Source organism: Rhamphochromis longiceps, linkage group LG1 (assembly GCF_057381845.1).
Source record: "Rhamphochromis longiceps isolate RC_006_pf linkage group LG1, R_longiceps_female_GT1.1, whole genome shotgun sequence".
NCBI lineage: Eukaryota > Metazoa > Chordata > Actinopteri > Cichliformes > Cichlidae > Rhamphochromis > Rhamphochromis longiceps.
Genome location: NC_140557.1, coordinates 10,551,241 through 10,572,413, shown reverse-complemented (window position 1 = coordinate 10,572,413; position 21,173 = coordinate 10,551,241). Strand labels below are relative to the sequence as shown.

General features: G+C 40.5%; 1 protein-coding gene and 1 long non-coding RNA gene across 6 annotated transcripts; one reads left to right on the top strand and one right to left on the bottom strand.

Annotated features, from left to right (window-relative positions):
* Positions 1-6,008: 6,008 nt before the first annotated feature.
* irx5a (iroquois homeobox 5a) lies at positions 6,009-9,624 on the bottom strand. The gene is made up of 3 exons (XM_085428011.1): positions 8,981-9,624; positions 7,667-8,072; positions 6,009-7,019 (listed from the first exon to the last, which is right to left on the bottom strand). Exons 1-3 carry the CDS (start codon positions 9,221-9,223, stop codon positions 6,313-6,315), a joined length of 1,356 nt encoding a protein of 451 aa, XP_085284137.1. The 5' UTR covers positions 9,224-9,624; the 3' UTR covers positions 6,009-6,312.
* Positions 9,625-9,798: 174 nt separating this feature from the next.
* LOC146678283 (uncharacterized) lies at positions 9,799-20,966 on the top strand. Of its 5 annotated transcripts, none has more exons than XR_014914346.1 (4): positions 9,799-11,550; positions 12,494-14,951; positions 15,616-17,643; positions 20,539-20,966. It is a non-coding gene; the product is annotated as an uncharacterized LOC146678283 (long non-coding RNA). The 5 variants fall into 5 exon arrangements; XR_014914342.1 differs by having other exon boundaries at positions 9,799-14,722; positions 14,821-14,951; XR_014914338.1 differs by having other exon boundaries at positions 9,799-14,951; positions 15,616-15,740; positions 16,272-17,643.
* Positions 20,967-21,173: the final 207 nt, after the last annotated feature.

Here is a 21,173-nt window from a genome sequence, read left to right as displayed (position 1 = left end):
ATTTATTTTTCTTCATGTTTAGGTTTAGATTTGGTTGCCATCTAATTTGTCTTTTAAATTAAAAAATCCAGCTGCTACTTGTGTGTACCAAATTCAGGTCAGCCATTGTAGTTGTTCCTGATTGGACAGTTTGTGAGTTGCAGCACTAGCAGGCGCTTTTGCTAAATTGGCACTGAGACACTGTCACACATGGGGTCCGTGCCGCTTGCTTCCTCTCATCGTGTGGGAGTGAGGGCCAGTCTGGAGCAGGGAGTTTTGGATGAGTCGAGCAGCAACGGCATCTCCTTGCCCCTTCTCATTAACGTTCTCTCCACACACCGCTGAATTGAGCACAGCTCAAAATAACTTGGGTGGGGGGTGGAGGGGGTTGGGGTGTTGGAGTCTGTGCCCCGTTTATCTCCATCTTGGGAACTGATCCAATTAAGTAAGTGCCCATTTACATCCATCAGACTACACCAAATTGGGAGGAAAAGTGGGAAGCTCACCACAAACAGAAAGAGCAGTGAGAAAAGGTCCATTTGTTGTGCAAGGTGGTTTGGAGAGGGTAAAGTGTCCCATATGAACAGTGGATAATGGTAATGTTACAGGCAGTCTATGTGTGTGTGTGCTTATGTTTGACTAAGTGTGTGTTCGCAGGCATTATAGCGGTCATTAGGACAGATATCTGTGTGGTAATGTGGAGCAGATGTTGCGAAGAAAGGGATCATTTAAAAGGGCAAATGTAAATAAACAGTCAGGCAGCTTGGTGCCCCTCCTCCCTTGTGGACCCTGTGAAGTCACTGAAAGAAAACAGTTCATCAATCTCCTTCAAAAACATGAATATTGTGGAAAAAGAAGGCCTTATCATAAGTAGATAGACTCCCCTTTGGCTTCCATTAATAGTCCCTTCCATTACTTTTATTTAAGAATATCTTTAATATTTGATTGATAAAAACTTCTCAGTGAGATGGTACACTTTGTAAAATAGCAAGGTTTGACACAGAACACAAGCACTGGTGTTAGCTCACCTTTTTGACCAGAATGAGGGAGGAGCCATGTGAAGGTACAGACAGGACCTGTACTGAGTCACAGGAGGAAGAACCTGCCGGTGTCTCCACCTCCAGATTGGATGCACACACTTACTGCTCTGTGGCTGTGCATACCTGAGGGAGTTTGGCGTGAAGTACGATCTAAGTCTCTGTGTCCGTGTGTGTGTGTGTGTGTGTGTGTGTGTGTGTGTGTGTGTGTGTGTGTGTGTGTGTGTGTGTGTCACCATCACCTCCTCTAGGGCAGGGCAGACCCCCCTAGTGTGAGCACCAGTGAGCCCTTACATGGGCACTGAACACAGGCCCTTTGCAGTCAGAAGGTCAAAAGCTCACACCACACTGCTGTCAGAGCAGAGTGGTCAATGGCCAGGACCTGTTAAGGAGTTAAGGTGCTTTCAGAGAAGGGTATTTCACTGTATGCATGTATTTGGGTGGTCATTAATATAAATTAAAATTAGACAACTCTACATAACTGAAACATTACCCAGCACTTAATTTGAATGGGAACCTTTAAAAATTATTTTTTTTTTTTGGGGGGGGGGGGGGAATCGACACATAATAATGCACCCATCTCTAAACACATTTTTTATATTTACTGGAACTGAATCCTTTAGTTCTCCTTACCTGGACTGCTGGCCTCCAAAAACTTCATAGGTCATCACTCTTCGTTAATGTTTTTATAGATATGTTTTGTTAATATGTGTGTGTGTGTGTGTGTGTGTGTGTGTGTGTGTGTGTGTGTGTGTGTGTGTAGCGGTGGGGGTGGGTCACTTTAAACATCTCACAGCTGAAAATTACACGTGTAATCTCTCCCAGAGGAGTTCTATAGAGAAATAGAAAAACAGTCCGTGAAGTGCACAAAAATAGTGGTAAATCACTCTCTGCCACCTTATCGGGGCCGCCTTGCCATGTGTTCAAAAGCGTTTTATAACTTCACTTAACATGAACGTTGGAAGTGTAAGAGGCTCGAGCGTGACGCGAATTTGAGGCTTTCAAAGGTGAGCAAATATGCGCTCACGAAAAAATGAAGTCGTTTCACAAGCAGTTAGTCCCACACACGGCCCATGTGAACCTCGTCGACTTCGGACTTAAGTCCGCACAGATTCTGCAAGAGGCTAAAGCTGAAATATTATGTCCCTAATTAGCCTTCTCATAGAGGAAATCATGAGGATTAAATAGTCGTGAGCTTTTTTTGAACATCCCAAGAAAACGTTTTTTACACCTAAGGAAAAAAGAAAAACCGAATGCCCATTATGTTGTGACATGTTATGTAAGCATTACAACATAAAATAAATAAATAAAAACGTATTTTCTTTCTTTTAAGTATTATAGCAGCAAAATGAGGTTGCCACTGTGAGCTATTATAGGGTAAAGGGAGTTTGAAGAGGAAACGTGAGAATCCGGTGAAATAAGTGTTTTGCAGCCGTCTGCGAGTCACAGATAAGACCGCGTTTTCTTAAAAAAAACCCAAACCAAAACAAAAAAAGTAAATAAAAAATAAAATAAAATAAAAACATCCTTTTATTTCAGCATTCTTTTAGACATTTGTATCTGGCAAAATTTGTGTTGCTAATCATACCCACTGCCACTAATCTGTGCAGGTCAAGTAAAGCGGGTGTCTATTTACACATTTGAGCTAAATTTGACCCCAGCTTTTATGTGTTGTATCAGTATGCTGTTTATAAGATGTACCGTTTGCTCAGTTGAGTAATCCTTCAGCGATATTGGGAATGTGTGTATCAACAGGTTTTGATTTCACCTTGTAGTCTGACATACAGTAGCATGTGATAGGCCTTCGCAGAACGGTCCAGTGGCAAGTGTGTAATCTGTTTGGGCCTCAGTGTCTTTGCCTCTGCAGCAAATCTCTTGCCAAACCGAGCAGCAGTTTCCAGCAGGTCCGTTCCAAATAGTGTCAAATTAAAGAAGGGTAAACTGATCTACACCAGATTATCCCAGAAACAGCATTCGATATACACGAAATTAAATGAAATTAAAGTTTTAAAAATACTTTACGTTAGTCTGTGCTGTAAAATTTCCCTACAGATTTTTTTTCTTTTAAAACTTTTCTTTTATTTCGTTTTTTAACCTCCCTAAATATTCGACAAAAACTGGATATTTGGTAAACTGCTAAATTACGTGGATGTCCCTATGATAAACGTGCGCTCTTGGCTTCCCAGATAAGTACAGCAATGAAAAGCATGATACAAGGCCATAGATGCCAGACTCTCACTTCATTGCACCCCGCCATTCCCAAAAGTGTCGAAAACAAACAAGAAACCACCGTTTACTCTTGTTATTCATTAGACTTATAATAGCACTATTTTCAGTCACCAGTGAAAGTCTCCCTTATGACACTCAAGCACACACATAATATGCATAAATAAAACATAATGAGCGGCACATTTCAGGGTTACGTTTTTTTTTATGACAAAGGATATAAAATGTCAGTTTCCCCCAGTCTATATATACATATATATATTTACTGTCGGTAATACAAAATTCTAATTACGCAATAATTCGATTTTAGACGCTTGGGTAAATAATGAATTCACTTCTTCTCGTCTAAACAGGAAAATTTAAGAGTTCGTTCAGTACATTTTAATTAGGGGTCAGTTGCTACCCTTAAAATAGATGTAAAGCCGCGGGCCTTTATTTTCGGTTTGGGCGGGAAAAAATACTTTAATTGATATGATGACGGTATGCGAAGACCGAAGTTTTTTTTTTCTCCCCTCAAAGCTGCTTTTAAACGCTCAACAACAACAAAGTCGGTGTGACTGCAAAGACCTTATCCAGCTCTTTCTCCCGTGTTTCTTCTCCTGTCGGATTATTTTCCCCATTTTCACACGTGGGAATGGTTTCACCCCTGCTTAGTATTCTCACATTGTAGCAATTCCAACAATGAACCGACACGCCATTCAAGTAGAGGGGTAAGCCAGGCAAAGTTGCAGAGCCTATCCTTCTAGGCTGCCATGCCTCTGATGAATGGCTGTAAATTCTGTGCTCTTCCTTCACCAGTCATAATTGATTGCATATATATACGTGTATAGCGTCATCACAGACGTTGGTTACACCCAAAAACACGCATATATATATATATATATATATATATATATATATATATATATATATATATATATATATATATATATATATATATATATATATATATATATATATTTACAAACTTGCATCTTGCATAACCTTAAAGTATTTACCTATCTGCACAGATATTTTTTATGCCGCAGAAATACTGTTTATATTTTCCCCCTGAAACATTTCAGTCAGATTCAGTCAAATCTGAGAAAACGGCGCAATTTCTAATAAAACTCTACTACTCTCTTAGGGGACATTGCATGGGACAGTCCAGTCCTCCTGGGGTCAGCAAAGAGATAGAGAAAAAAAACAACCTAATTATGCTATTTATCCGGCTGATGTGTCGCAATCACTGTTCACACACACTCTGTCAGATTAAAAATAGAAGGCCCGAATAGAGGACATTAAGGCTAAGGGAATTATATAAACCTCAGGGGAGATTTCAAACTGAAGAAGGGGAAAGTAGACTATAGCGATTAATGGCAGCCATAAACAAGAGCAGCCTGTCCCACCCTATTAGAGGTCAACAGTATCCCCAATAATAATGATAATAAAGGTAATTATTATACATATATGAAATAGGGCCTTCTTATGTTTGGTATAGAACCGTTCCAATACATGACAATAATAATAATATTAGTAATAATAATAATGATATAATCATCATCACAAAAAAATAACTTTTTCCTTCTTATTAAGTTATTTTTTTCTTCTACACAGTTCCATCTTTGATTTCAAAAAATTAAAAAAATGTTTGAAAAAATTGTATTGCATTTTATAAAAGTAATTTTTTTTTCATTTGTGTTCTTAATGTCGTTTAGGTATGTATGCATGTATTATTATTGTTGTTGTTGTTGTTGTTGTTGTCATTGTTATTTTTTGTATAGCCGCTTGCCAAATTTCCTTCAAATTAGCTATAATCCTTATAATAACTGTGACAATTGTATGTGGCCATTGGCTTCACTTCTTTTTTTCCCCTTTCTTTTTTCTTTTCCTTTTTTTTCTTCCATCAGGCCATTTGGGATGGGTCTCTGTGACGGATTAGCCGAGTCCCCCCTGAAATTAGGAGCAAGTGTGACACCTACCTGCAGAAGTTGGAAGAGTTAGCGAGCAGTGCCTTGCTACAGGCTACACGCTATCATAATATCCTTCTGCATCTGCTGTGTGCATGACAGCATTCTCGCTTTACTTCAAACTAATGTTTCACATCTAACGCGCTATTAAAGAGGCTCTCCATTAATGATATATAATAGGGCAGTATGTTCTAAATGCATCGCCGCGTCCCTTTTAACAGCTTTGCCACGCCTTTGGAAAATAGCAATGAGGTCTAAATTTGGCATAAAATCGAGCTCATTACGGAGTTCACCACCTGATTGCTCTGCATAAAACACGGGAGGTAATTGGGTTAAATGAGTGGTCCTTGGTATTGTTATTATATATCAATGTCCACATTTAGAAGTCTGCTCAAAAAAAGGGGAAAAAAAATGAGGCCTTGTGAGCATTTCCAAGAAAAGAAAAAAAGACACAAGTCTCAGATTAAACTGTAAGTGTTTTGCTCGAATCGTTCTTTTTTTCATTCGTTGAAACTCTATGAAAATGTGCCAAAATAAAACGGCTCTTTATGTCAGATATTCCAACATCGTTTTTTTTTCCTTTTTCTTTTTTTTCTTCTTTTTTTGCAGGCCCCTTTTTTGTTTCAAGTTCGCCAGAGTTCTCATTGCCATGTTTTTTTTTTAAATAATTACCGTTGAAACATCTGTCACGGTGATAAATTGAATTATATCTTCGCATAGATTAACTGACAGTTAAGCATTTTAGACACGTATCAGGGATTACCAACTGCACCCCCCCCCCCCCCCCCCCCAAATAATCGCTGCACAAATATATATATATTTTTTATCCATAATTTACTTCAAAGATAGTGTGTTGTCCATTTTAAATACAAAAATGCTACATTAAATATACATGTTAGTCTTTAATACAAATAGACTCAGGCGGCTGCAGCGATTAAGACCATTCTTGTTACATTTTAAGATTAACCATTCAAAACTTTAAAAAAAAAAACGAGGATAAGCATTTACTCAGAAAATAACTGTTCTCAGAATTTGCTTCACCGTTGCTCTTTTTTCTTATCTTTTTTTTTAATGCAACCAAAATAAATAAATGTCCGTAGTGAGTGGAAAATATTCAGGTATTAAATGTTCGACATACCTTTCTTTAGTTCATAAGGGGATTCTTTACAAAGATCTACCTGCGTTTGGCCTCTGACTTTCTGGCTCTCCCTTACCAAAGCCTCAGCTCTATTTAACACAGTCTGGTTTAATCCATTGAAATGTGCCGTGGAGCCCGTGGTTACCGAGCCGTGGTTACTGTGAAGGTGTCCAAAACTGCCACCATAGTTCGTGTAGCCAGGGTAGAAAGCGGAGGTGTAGTACAGAGGCCTGGATAGGACTGTGCTGTTGGGGAGCGGGCACTGAGGGGATGATCGTGATGGAGAAGCGCTAGTGCCTATTACAGTGCTCTGACCCAAACCAGGGCAAGACTGTGACACCTCGCCGCTGCCCTTACACCTGTCTGAGGACGTGGCGATTTCCGCAAGGGACCAGAGTTTGGGTTTAGGAGCAGAGGGGGGCGAGTGGATAACAGAGGTCACGTTGCTGGTGACCGTACTCGATGCATGGCTCAAATCTGACGGCTTGTCTTGTTGCGCAAGCTGGTTCCCCCGGGGCATCGCTGAAGGAGACGACGTGGTTGGTTTCGCAGAATCCGGCAACAACTCTGTAGTCCGCTCCTCCTGGTCTTTTAACTCCGTGTCACTCAGAAGGTGATCCGTGTCTTTGCTATGGTTTTCTTCTTTAAATCTGTCACAGCCTATGTCCCCTGGGTTAAGAAGTTTGTGATCTAAAGCACACACACATACACACACACGCACACACACGCACACACACACACAAGGAGACCACAGTTACTTCCAAATAAGCATTAAAATGTTCGTAAAACTCTAGCATGTGTTTCAGATGATTATCAAGCAATTAAACACAGATGCAAACTGAAAGTGGGTGTGCAAAAAAATATTTGGGTACCTTTGCACGTTTCTCTTGCAAATTATAATTGTGCTATAAAATGTTCTCATAAACATGTAAAAGCCTAAAAAGGAAAATGAACTCCCCCCCATAATTATGACTTATGAGTTTATTAAAGTCTGAGCATTCACTACACCGATTAAATGTATTTCAAGTATCAAAATAGCTTTTGCGATGATAAGAAGCGTTTGTACAACTGTAGCCGAATACCAGCTCAATTCACCGGCTGCAGCCTTATTATGCAGTTAAAGATAAATTGACTGCTAAATACTTTGCGTCACCAGCAATTTCAGCCACTGAGAAGTCAAACGAGGGGAGTTCAAGGTGATTATTATTTAAAGCAATTGTCCCATTATAAATAATATACAACCATTAACCAGCAATCAATTTTGCACCCTGAGTGGAAAGACTGCGATGAAAAATTGATGATTTTTTTTTGCCCCCTTTTTTTTCTGCACCACCGACCTGCTTCCGTGTCTGTGGAGTCTCCCTTATCTGTGGGCTTGTTTGGCTCGTCGTCGTCGTTTTTCTCCAGGTCGATATTTTCGTCCTCCTCCTCGTCCTCGCTCCGGTTCCGAGGAGTCCAGGTCATTTTGTTCTCCTTCTTTAGCCTCCTCCTGGCGTTGGCGAACCAGGTTGACACCTGGGTGAGGGTCATTTTGGTGATGATAGCCAGCATTATCTTTTCGCCCTTGGTAGGATAGGGATTTTTGCGGTGCTCGTTGAGCCAGGCCTTCAGGGTGGCGGTGGCGTCCCGGGTTGCATTTTTACGGTATGCTGGATCACCGTAAGGGTAGGTGCCCAAGGGTGCTGCGTAAGGATGGTATCCTATTGAGCCCGCCATGCCCGTAGTGTGGTCATAGGGAGAACTCTGTAATAAAAAACGAGAAAGTGTGCAAAAGTTCTGTTATTCTTTAAACTGCTGCAAAATACTTAGAAGGACTTGCGGCACACAAACGTAAACACACGTGCACGACTCCACACATAAACACGCGTACGAATGGTCACGCAAGCACATACTCGTAATCGTGCAAGGGTGCACTGGCTTTAATCCAGCGGTTCGAGTATGGAGTCAATGTTTATGGAATGGTTTTGAACTTAATTGGATATTTGAAATGGGATTCGTGCTTCGGTGTTATTTATTTACTTATTTTTATTCTATTTTAATTTTTGTTTTCTTCACGTTAACGCGATGTGATTATTGCTGTTGCTACTGAAATAGAACATTTTCCAAATAGAATAACATAAAAACATTATTCTTTTTCCTTGTCTGTTAAACAGCGATCAATCTTTAAGCAGTAGCAAATGGGCCTATAAAACAAATATGAATTACTTACGTGGTAAGAGATCGCTCACAGGGAATAGGAGACAATTAAATAAAATTGTTTTCAGCCTTTTTAGTTTTACTATTTAAGTTTTATATTTGGACCAACTAATGGACTTACAAGAAAGAAACGCAGCGATGTAAGCTGCCGTCCGTTTCGTTCGGTCAGGAGCTTAGAAGCTTCGGCAAGACATTGTCTAATCTATTAAAAACGACTATTAATTTCAAAGCCACAACAGTACACGACCTTTTTTAGATTAGTTACATTTACTCAGGAGTATCTTTTCTGGACATGAAAATCTCTACTTTTCTATCCACGTACTTTTCTGTGACGCACATTTCTTCTCAATGGCTTGATTCCGACTGCGCAACACACACCTAAGGGTTCTATAACGAGTTAATTCCCCTCGCTTTTGCTACCTATTAGACTGAATAATCACCTTTAGTGTACTCACCACATATGAGGTGAACGTGGCAGCTGCCGCCGCGTCTGCATTATATGGCAAGTGGGAGTTGTAGCCTGGCGAGGCGCTGGTGAACGCGGTAGATCCGGCATATGGCGCAAACGCAGATCCCGAAGAGGATCTCCCAAGTTCCTCGGTTCTGGGTCCCGATATAACACTGGTGCTGTACGCGGGGCACGAATACAGGGCTAATGAAGCGGACGGCTGGTACAAGTAGCCCTGAGGATATGCCATGCTGGAGTCTGGAGAGTATAAGCCACTTAACTTGTGCACTTTCCCCCCTTTATTTTCTCATGCGCTGATGTCGGAGCGCATAGAGCTGTATCTGCAGCCCGCTGTCTCCCCCCTTCTAAATGGCAATTGTCAAGGCAAAAAGTAATTTTTTAGATGAAAATAAGCTTGGATATTGGGTGGATTTTTTGGTCGCTGCCAGTCAGCCAGTCAGCCACTGTCCGCCGGAGGTTTGGTCTTGTTTTGTTTTCTGCTGCTCCCTTATCGGAGTTGAATCCTCGCTCTCATGCCCATGCAGAAGTTTTTATTATTATTTTTTTTCTTTGCCAGTCGGACGGGGGCTTTGCTTGGGAAAATGTCCTGCCAAGATGCTAAGTTGGAAATTGAGGATCCTGACGCCTACTACGCTGCACTCTACGCTCCTCCTCTCGGGGTGTAGTCACAGAAGGAAAAGGCAAGCTTATGCTGGGTAACCACAACTCTGCCCAAACCCATGGTCTCTCTCTCTCTCTCTCCCTCTCTCTCTTCTCTCTAACACCCCCTCCTTTCCGTTGCGTTAACTAACAACCCTTCTCATTCTCTATTTCTCTATTTTTTCTTCTTTAACAAGGCTTGTTGCTGTAAGTGCGCCTTGCAGCCCCCCCTTTGGATGGCGACACCATGCGAGTCTGTCAACTCCCAACTTTCTTCTTTTTCTTCCAAATAGGAAGCCGTCACTTTCACACTTGATCAATAACAAGTCGGCTGTTGTATGCCAGGATATGGGCTCGCAAGATACCGGCAGGAATTAAAAAAGACGGTCCACCGCAGTGCTCTCTTTTTTGTTATTCTTTCTTTGTGCTTAAAAACGTCCTCATTTCACATATTTGCGTTAAATCAACAGACTGACGCCACGCGATCTCCGTGCGCCTTGCATTAAAATCGGCAGTTGGGGTTTCAAATGGATTACTACAGTTGTGCAAGTCGACTTTCTAACGCACGACGATTGTTGCATTGGTAAGACAGTATAGCCTGTGACAAAAGTAAAAGTAAGATGGCGCAAATTGTCCTCGAGCGACAACTGTGTGAGAATAGTTTTGTAGGTGAGAATTATTATTATTTTTTATCATGTCGACGGTTTTATGTTTTAATTGTGAACGCATGGTCGTCCACTCCGTGATCACGGCTATTTGCTTATTTTATTGTATTTTTTTGCAAATTATCCTGAAATGAACCAGTCGGATAAGCTACACTGCCAGAAACTCATGAACCTTCAAACCAGGGCAGAACAGTGCCAAGTGCACCGAATCTCATTTGATCCCTGTAGATGCATTTCTGTTCCTGAAAACAGATAAACGGTGTTAAATGTACCGCTTTTATCGTTAATTAGCTAAATATATTTAAATACATTTAATAAAGATAAATCCAGGCATCATTATTAAACATAATAAATAACGGTCATTATTATTATTATAATTATTATTGGGACATAAATGTCGTTCTTTCACAAGTATGGAATACTAACTTGGATTCAAAATATGAGCTGAATTTTATTATTTTGTTTAGTATGTTTCAAACATCTAAAAGCCCATTCTCATTCTGGTGACTTTCCAGTTCAAGTCTCAGATAAGCCGAAAGGGATCGCTGTAGGCGCTGCTAAAGAGTGTGTGTGCACATATTGTCACGTGTTTCTTACGTTCCGAAAACCTCTAGAGAGCAAAGAATGATGACGGTGGTACAGTGGGAGAAGACTCAGACTTACGAGGGAGAGAAAGAGGGGAAAAAGAGAAAGATGGATGCACAAAGCGATCCTACAGTATAGCCTAATCAGATGACAGTGATACCATGAGCCCTAGTTTCACAGCGCCCTGTAGTGATTAGACACTCAAGTAATTATTGAAACTTTTCTCATAATAACAGATGGTACTAATATATATATATATATATATGTATTCGTTTTTTAATTTACGTTAAAGTTAAAATAAAGCAGCAGTGTTAAACAGCCTCCTTATTAGAGACGTAAATGTATTTAATAGTGGAGTGATTGTGTGCCACGAGCTATAAAATTCACATAACTGGAATATTGTGCCTTGTGGGTTGTTTCATCCCGAAATATTTACTTATCTATTTATTTCATAATATATAGGGGGGGGGGGGGGGGGGGGGGGAGTTTTGAGGGCCTAGGATGAAGGGTCTGTGTCATGTGTCCTCCTTAATGCGTTCTGGTTCAGAGTTGCTCTCTGAAGTAGGAGGAGGACCCATAATTTGAGATCACGGAGCCTATAATAGGAGTAGGGTTATGGCAACTGCTACCGCCTCTCAGCACTGCTCCGATAAAGGAGGAGGTATAGGTGAGTACAGTTTTGTTCATTTGTGTGTGTTTTTTAATGCGAAAAGGTATTTGAACTACGCAAATGTTCGCAATATTCTGGGTTTAATCTTCATTTATATTTTAATTATTCTGATATTATCTGACTGTGTCTCTTCCTATTCGCTATCACTTCTTCTTCCTCTTTCCCCCCTGAGTGAACTGCCTCCGTTTTGACGCATGGAAACGTTTTTAAGTGGCAAAGAAGAATTGAATGAAAGATGATGCATGCCACTTAAAATGCCTGAGGGAGCAAGCGTAATCTAAATTGGATATAGAAGCTATTATTACACAACATTATGCGTTGTGGCGGACTAATTGCGTGGCTGGGTGCGTTAAACAGTCAGTTAATGTCGAGTGGCAGACAGGTTTCTGGAGCGCACAAGGTCAGCTGTACTGCTCCCAAGCCTTTAGTGGTATACAGAAAAATGCTTGAAGTATTCATGGGATTTTTAACCATTCTAAATCTGTGTCCTAAACCGATTAGTTGACACCAATTTTTCTTTGATGTATTAGCTGAGGGCTTTTGCCACTTGGAAGCCAATTGAAATTCAAAACAGTTTTCGCTCCAAATGCTGTGGGGAGATCTGCTGCAAATAATGGATGTAATTTATTTTTGACCTTGCTTTTTTTTTTCTTTTTTTTTTTTTTTTTTCAAAAGGGAGGGTTGTTAAATGATTAAACATATGTGCACTAGCTCTCGACTAAACAACTAGCATTTGATTGGCTATTATTAGTTTTGCATTATAGAGCTGTAAATTTCCATATTTCTTAAAGTGTTATATAAGTGATAAACATGACTAAAATTGTTATTGCTTTTTTTAATGCCCAATTCACTCTTAAAAAGTTGCTGTTCTTGGTGTTATTTTTCCTAAATGAATTAAAAAAATAATAATTGACTCTTTGTTTTTGTTTTTGAATCCCAGATCCATGTTGATGAAGTCACCAAGCAGTCAGTGAAATGCACCCTAACCTTCAAACACACAAGCACACTTGCAAATACACCTTAAGTTAAATAACCTTTTTCACATTTTGAAACGATAATTAAAAAACACAGGTGGATATATACTCAAAAAGTCAGTTCTGTGTATAAACACAGAACTGACTGTAATAATTTATCAGTTTTTTAACTCTTATCAGTTTTTAAATATGCTGCATTGCTGCTATTCCCGGGTTTTTTATTCGAGATAGAATCCCTTAATGTTTTACTTAGTATCACCACTTTTCCTCACACAAACTGATGCCCATGATTCGATGGGTTGATTTGACTTTAATAATCATACAATTTACATGAAGCACAATAATATGGCTTTCAGGGGAGAGAATCTATTTTTTGATCTCCTTTCTGTTCTTGTGATCTCTTTTTCTTTTATTGACCTGAATGAAGATGTATGGAGTGAGAGTGTGTGTGTGTCTTCGGTTTCCTCCTGATGGGGTATATCAGCTCCCCCCACTTCTCCCTACTCCCCACGATCCCCGCAAGGCTGAATGGCAGGCCTCTGGATTGGCTAAGTGATGAAATGATGACCCTATTATGGGAAGCGATTCCAAAATGAGAGATATCAGACGAAGATTACACCCCTCTCTCACTGCCACGCCATCCTCCTGCAATACACTGCCAGCTGCGCAGATGATGATTGATTCGCTTGAGATGGATCACAGGAAGCACCCATTGATTTTTCTGTGTTTTATCAAAAATATTTATTTACAGTTGTATCCATAGGGTGTATCCAGACTCAACCCATACTTCGTTCTCCAAATGGGGGTTGGTATAAAAGAGATAATTCCCCCTGTTCCATGACAAGACGAATGACCTGAAGTATTACTTCAGAAATGAGTCAATAGGCTCAGTGAGTAAATGAATATTGATTGGATATAATGAAGCCTGAGTGTGAATATGAGCCCTGTTGCAGACTTCACTGCAGTGATGCTGAACCTCTCCAACTGAATATTTTGCAGACCTGCATGCACAGCTGGGACTAAATACACCTCATTCAGATGGTGAATCAACACACTCAACATTCAACTTTTCCTGTGTATTTTGATTCATGATCTGAGAGTGTCCATACTTGACTCGCTTCTTATCAGATCTATGGCTAAATAGCATGTTTATGGTGAAGGTACTATAGGTGCCATATGGCAATAATCCAAGACTCATGTTACTTAAAAGCTCTGGAGACATGTAGGAGGCATTTCTGTGTCACCTTTACAAAGGTAAACTGATACAACATACAAATCAAATGACAACTAGAATGCTAAAACCACAGTGTGGGAGCTGTGCCCTAGATATTTGCACTGACTTAATCCAATTGAAATAGTATGAGTGAGTTGCAGGGGCTCCCAGGTCTGTTGCTTGCTTATGTATGTGATGCATAATAGAAGTTGACGAGGTTGGTGATAGATCACAGCCCAGGTAATGTAAACACATTAATCCCTCAGGGTTCATGTGCATGTTCTTTCTCTCCTTTTCTCTTATATCAGTTCCTCTCTCTCTATCTGTCTTTCTCTTTCTCTCTCTTCAAGCCCCCATCCTCCCCCCTCCACGTTCATCATCTTCCCTAAACGCGTTAGTGGAGCACAAACCAGAAGCAGCCTTAATCTGTCAACATGCCCTTTAATTGGAGGGAGAAAACAACACGTGCTTCTGGTTATGCCATTCCTAAGTGCACATGCCAAAGAAACACAGAGTTCATGGAAGAAGTGATCCCGGGAGAGCAGGGCATAATTAAAAGTATCTTTTAATAGGCTTGTAATGCTGAGCCAGACTCTTGTTGCTTTAAGTAGAGGGCGAACTCTGTGGCTGGAGACGGACATGCAAGGGGCTTCTGCTGAGGGAGCCTGTAAACGATACATTGCCTCGTCGTCATCAGACATGCAGTCTCTGCCTCAGTCACCACACTCGAGATGACAGCCACTTTCCACCCCTGCCGCGGACACCTTGGCTTACCCATTGCCGTGTTCTTTTGTTCTCAGAATGAGAGATTCTCCTCCACGACATCACCTCTCCTCATCTCCTTCCCAGCCACTTTGGCAAGTTGTGTTCTACCTCCTACTCACAGCACCAGCGGGGAGTGAGAACTGGGACTAAGAGGTTGATTTGGGGCCTGCTACACTGTAATCAAATGAGACTGCTTAGGGGAGAGGAGAAGGAGGAGGTGGAGTATTATGTTCTGTCATGCATTCCACTGCAGCATTGTTGCTTTTTTGTTTTTGTCAGGGCAGGCTTTGATGCTGTATCCTCTTACCTTTGTAGTCCCGGTAGCCATGTTTCATAAACACGGAATGGGAAACATCCTCAGCATTAGAAATTTAGATTGCTGCTTTCCTCCTGCCACTCTGCATTCCGCACGTGCCCGGTCGCATTCTCCATCTCCCAATGCTGAGGTATTAAGTTTCCTCTCCCATGCCTCTGATACATTTAAACATCTTACAATCAGTCCCTTTTATTCGGTGTGTCATGTATAATCTGCGGAAACAACAATGCCAACATGGCTCTATGTTGTTCTCGCTCTCTTGGTACTTAAGAAGTCTGCTGTCACTGTTTTGTTTCAGGACAATTGCACTTGCAAAATGCTTACTTGCTTTAAATTGAGAAGTTGCTAGGTATTCAATTTAGAACTTGTCTTCATTATTAAGAATGTAATATTAATGTCAAGCTATCTTTCTTTGTATTTTCACAAAGGGAATAGGCAGTGCATGGTTGTCTTTGTAGTTAACCGAAAGTCTCAGTGGGATAACAGTGTATTATAATCCTTAATCTATCTTAACTCATTAAAATGCAGTGTTCAGTTCTGCTGGCCAAATTTTATTGTCTCGTTGCATTTTTAGTGATATGAGAGAAATTTCATGCGTAATTGAATATTTAAATGTCAGACACTGACGAGAATCATTGCAAAGTCCTGAAATTACTGCCACATATAGGTATATAATATACTTAAGAAAAAAAGTTAGATAAGATGCAAATCTATATTTGTCAGCAGAATCGTCCTCTGTAACACACTGTGCCTCAGTTCTCTCTTTTCTTCTACCTCTTCTTCTTCTTGGAAAGTAACCATTTTGTCCGACATCTGACACACTGCCCTGGGTTATTGAGCCAGACGTGGAAATCCAAAGCGGAGATGCTCTCCTTAATGCCTGACACCTGGTGCAGATTTGGAAGGGATTGCACTACAGGTACTGTCTTACCTCTTCACCAATCCCAGAAAGTCCCTTAGGTATTTCCTTTTCTTTCCACGGCTGTGTTTGTTTCTACTCTTCTTTGCCACCCAGGTATCAAGCCTCTGTTAGCTGGCCCCTGTGTTGGGATTAAGTTCAGAAGGTGTTGAAAAAGGATACCTATCATCCCTTTGATAAATATGATTCTGATTTGTTCAGGTATTTTTAAGGCCTCAAAAAATATAAGTAGGATTAAAAACCTTTCTAAGTATACGTTACATTTTCAGTGGGATAAAATGAAAGAAAGATTTCCTGTCCAGGAGCCAGAGCTTTTTTTTTCTACTTTAAAAATAAAGTAAATGATAGCAATTGAAGAAAGGGTGCAATGCTGTCACTGATAAGTTAAATCTGACAGTTCTTTCATTTGACAAAAAATGAGTTCAGTTTTCTGGAATGATTACTGAAACATGTCTGATGTTAATATTATTAAACTGCTAATTCCACTTCTGATCCTGTTATTTGTTCTTCTCTTGCCACACCCTCTGTCAGGGTATGCTTTACAAGTGGACGCTACTCTGGAGTGTTGCAGCTCACCTTACCGCTTGCAGTCACATCTGCAGACTGTGCTGGAGCAGAATGGCTAGCGAACATAAACACAGCAAGGACATCAAAGGCCGGCAGGTTGGGCTATACCACCTGAGCATGCTGATTGCAGTGCAGTTCAGTATCATCTGACTGGTGAAAACAGAGGATTTTGTTGCACCAAGTTGAGACATTTAACAGAAGGTTCCAACCAGAATTTTTTGTTTATTTGTTTAAAAAAATAAAAATAAATGAATAAATAAAAGCTCAAAACACAAGCCTTTTGGCCTATGAATGGCAAATTATAATTCAGTCCTGGATAACTCAGGCAACACAGATAAACTGTGAGCTGTACGCCACAATAATGTAACAGTCTTTCCTGGATAATAATATAATAAGCAAGATAAGCAAGTGCACACTTGGTGAGCTTCATAGGCACACTGTTTATGTTGACACATGCAACTCTCTTCCTGATGCAAATGCAATCTAAACATTAAGCAAAGGGAAGGCAAGCGTAGCCCATAAAGGCTGTGAGCTCCAAACACTTTGAACAGACAACTATCACTAATCACTCCCAGAGCAGTGCGGCGTGTAATTACTCTGCCAAACGTTTGCCTTTCACAGCTTAGCACTAGGAGCCCTGACCCTGCGCTTCCCTGTCTTTCCTCACCACCGTGCATGTGGAAGGGGAGGACCCCCACCACCCCCCGCCTGCTCCTCTTTCCCCTTTCTCTTTAGCAAGGGGAAAGGCAAGCTGAGCTCCCTCTCAGTATTTAGAAAAAGAGGGGGGGGGGAGAGAGGGGGAAAAAGAGAGGGAGAAAGACAGGAAGGGAGAAGACTGAGGTTGGTGCTTCCGGCTTTGTGGGAGCCCATTTAAACAGGCTTTGAAACCCTAGCCATCCGGAGATCAGAAATAGCCTTATTGACTGCATGGGCCCAGAAGTGACTGAGCACACAGGGTTCTTAAGAGTTCACTCTTCCTCGCTGCTTGGAACAGGGGGGTGGGCACCACATGCTGAGGTCCTCTACAAAGATTTTGGACATAAATTTTACATCAGGGGAAAATATTATTTTTACAGCTATTTTTAGTGTTGCATGGTTGTATCTCAATTTTTGTGCTGTTGTAGGATTTGTGTGTGTGTGTGGTTTATTTTAGTTATTTTTTATTTTATTGTTTGGAGTGACAGACATCTAATTCTACTTTTTCCCCACAGTCTTATTTATTGATATTAGTAATGCAGCTGTCATTCTGCAATGAGATCTGTCCTGTGTCTGGGTGAATGCTGATAAGATGACACAATGCAAATATGAAGTGTGATGGAGCCGCCTTGGCAAGCAGGTACAGAGTGTGCAGGGACCAGCATCCCATAATGACTATTAGCTGGATTTCACAGCCTGCTTCTGATCTCTTTCAGTGACAGGGGCCTTTATAAGAGGCTGGGTGTGTCACTGCCCCTCCTAATGGCTCTCATATACATGTGCATATGCACCGAAATGGCATATACACAAAGAGGAATATCATACTTTGTACAATAAGTGTAATTCTATTTGGCATCATTGTGAACTTAAAAAAAGACACTTTTTGTATCACAAAAATGCTGATAGATTTTCTCCTTTTTTATTTATTTATTTATTTTTAGGTTTTATGAATAAATGAAATCAGATTGCTATATATTCTAAGCTGGCCCACTGGCACAATGAAACTGAACTTCATAGTAGAAATGATCCTTTCAGCATATTATCGATACATAATGTATTGTTATCTTAATTTCACCACTAGTCATCTTTACCATATTGTCATATTCTTCACCACTGCTGTAAAGGCTCATTTAGATTCGCAGAAGCTTAAAGAGCTCTCTCAGTTGCTGCTTGTATAAGCTTTTGAGAGAGTCCCGTTTTATCACTGATGTAGTAATTTCACTTCATCAGTCAGTTGTGACTAAAAATACATCAGGGATTAGCTTCATGGCCAGACTATCTTCCACTGCTTTGATAACATAATGGGGGCTAGTGCTTGTGGTTACAATCATCTGATATAGGTTCATAACATTCGAAACTACACTTACAATACTACGGGCTTTTTGAAAGAGAAGAATAGAGTGTGATCTTCTTAAACTCTCATGAAAATTGTGTGTTTTCCCTTTTAATTCCTTTGTAGGAGCATTTTGCAAAGATGAAAATTCCTCCCACCCCCACTCGTTCCCCTTTCCAGTTTCTATTCTACACAAATTAGCTATGGTCCTGGAGGGCAAAATGACAAGAGGTTACTGGAAGACTATGTGTTTAATTAATTGAAAAATGCTTAAATTGCTTTTACAGTTGTTATGTGGAGTGAAAAAAGGGAATCCATGTTGCCAGTACTCAACCATAATTAGCACCCGCGGGAATTAAATATTTAACATTAGCTGTGTTGCGGCACTTAGGACACAAATTTCTATTTTAACTATGAAAGCAAGCCTGTCTTAAGAGCATGAGTCTGTGTGGACAGCTGTGCAAAGGGGAACAGCACAGGATATTTCAGCGAGACACCCCAGTGGCATTTCGGGTCCTTCCACATCACATGTGTAAGAGATATGGCAGTTGTATTCCCAGGGGTTAGGCATTACTCAGAGTATTTAGTTTTCTAATTAGGCTGAGGGCCTTCGTCCATGCCTACCACCACCATGGGAGCCAATGAGAATTTCCTCTCTTATATGTCAACTCTGAGACACAGAAAGAGGGGAAAAAACGGGAATGAAAAGAAGGAGATAATCAGGACGCATGTGTGAAAATGAGAGAGATGTACACATGGTTGAAGGAGAAATAAAAGACCTGCAGAAAAGCCTTTGTTTATTCCAACTTTAATTACACATTGCATTTAATGACTCCACTGGTGTGTTTGAGGCTGGAGAGGGAGAAGCTGTGGAGCCTTAATGATCTGTAGTAGTGGATGTCAGCCGAGCCATTGGAGACTTAAAGCCCATTTTTAAAACTCCCTTTTTGTTTGGGCCTAGAGGCGACAGCGCAAATGGAGTTCATGCTAAGCCACACTAGGCTAGACTTAGGGACTACTTCACTGTCTGGTCAGCCAATTTCTCAAAGGGCCAGGCCATTTGGAGGCATCAGCAGCTGACCGCAGCAACTGTTAAACTTGTCAGCGTGCATCAGGTTACCCACTAATGAGAAGTAATAAAGGTTATCCCAACTTTTTAAGTGTTTGATCTTTGTGCACAGTGGGATTTAAACATAACGCGTGGAAGGTGAACCAAGATTGGAATTGGAATTTGACCCTTATGTTATGTGTGAATGAGGATTTAGAAATAGACACAAATAATTAAAAGCTCAAGCTCTGAAACTTGGATGAATAGTTTTGGAATGTAACATATTGTGCGCTTAACTGATATAGATATTGTGGATTATTATTTTTTGTGCAGGGATGCAGGATTACAGGATTACAACCAGGCTTGAAGATTGTCTAAAATCATAGTGGCCAACAATGGTTTCTGCCAGTATACAACAATCGGGCAGCACAAGCTGTATTTTTGAGAAATTGCATCTCGCTCTGGGGAAGCTGCATCTTTACTATAATGTACTAATGCTGGGTTGAATCACTGAATCATGTTCAATTAACACAACTGAATGTATGACCCTTTGAGATGCAGTGTTATTTGTTTTGACACACAGCTCTCAAAAAACGTACCCACCCCATCTTCAGTGCAGAACGTTAAAACCCCTTGTTCTGTAAAACAAATTCTCCGGATTATTCAAAGCTGTGAGAATTAAGATGGAAAAATCCATGCGTAAAATTACCGTCCATTCAACTTGAGGCAATATTTTCCTCTAGAGGCAAATATGTTAATTGAGCTTCCTAAAGTAGCTCAATCCTCAGGTTATTTAATTTCCCCAAAAGCCTTAGCGGTGCTGGGGTTGGTGGGGGGTGTAAAATTCTTTACACCAGCAATATTGTCATCAAGGGAAAAATAGCAGCAATGAGAAGAAATGGAAAAGAGCATACTGGTGGAGGTTGAACAACTGTTAGGTCATGAGGTGTATATATACACACATATACATAATAAAATGAATCATGAGATCATGCAAAAATTTCTTAGATGTTAATGTAAAAGCAAGCTGCTAAATCACTAGTTTTCTGCCAGAAAATACAGTTTTGAATAACTCTAAACTGAGCTTAACCTGCCAAAGAATCATCTTCATAACTGTCATGTCATCTAATTGCTTCTGTCTGTTTTCCCCAAAGGCTGCGTCCAGTTCTGTCACTGGTCCTTAGTGCTCCAGCAGCCTGGTCAAAAAGACATCCTGGCAGGGTCCCAGGGTGGATGCATCGCCCACGCACGCTGCTCTTGCCAGATCCCAGAAGTCTTTGTGGTGAACCACTGACCGTGCTGCTCCCTATTTTCTTCCAACCCAGCAAATAATGTGTCAGAAAAAGATTATTGATAGCCCATAAAAGAAGAGGCAGAATGTTGTTGCCACTCTGCTCCAACTTTAAGGAACAATACAAGTGCTAAACCATCAGTTTCAATGGTGCACTGCTCCTGAAAGAGCACAGCATTTATTTTTCACATTGTTGTTCAGTTTGAATAAAAGGTGCTACAACTGGAACATGAACAGACAACAATTACTTCTATTTTTTAAATGCTGCTTCATTTTCCTTTACATTTGAAACCTTGTAGTGAAGTTGGCAACTTTGTACTGTGTCTATTCAAAAGAAAAATGAGATCCCTCAAAAGAAACATTGAAATTTTCTCCATGCTCTGTTGAGTCATTCGCATTTTTTTGCCAACTTTACCAGACACTGGCGAAGCTGTTGCTCATCTGGCCTAAATGTGGCCTGAGTGGGTGATTCTCAGACAGATGAGGGAAGGTATATTT

Bases quoted from the DNA above. Each gene is read 5' to 3' on its own strand.
- irx5a (XM_085428011.1), bottom strand. From the start codon at position 9,223: ATGGCATATCCTCAGGGCTACTTGTACCAGCCGTCCGCTTCATTAGCC. The intron at 8,073-8,980 runs GTGAGTACACTA...TTTTTATTACAG, and splicing joins CCACGTTCACCTCATATGTG to AGTTCTCCCTATGACCACAC. The intron at 7,020-7,666 runs GTCGGTGGTGCA...TGTGTGCTTTAG, and splicing joins CTCCACAGACACGGAAGCAG to ATCACAAACTTCTTAACCCA.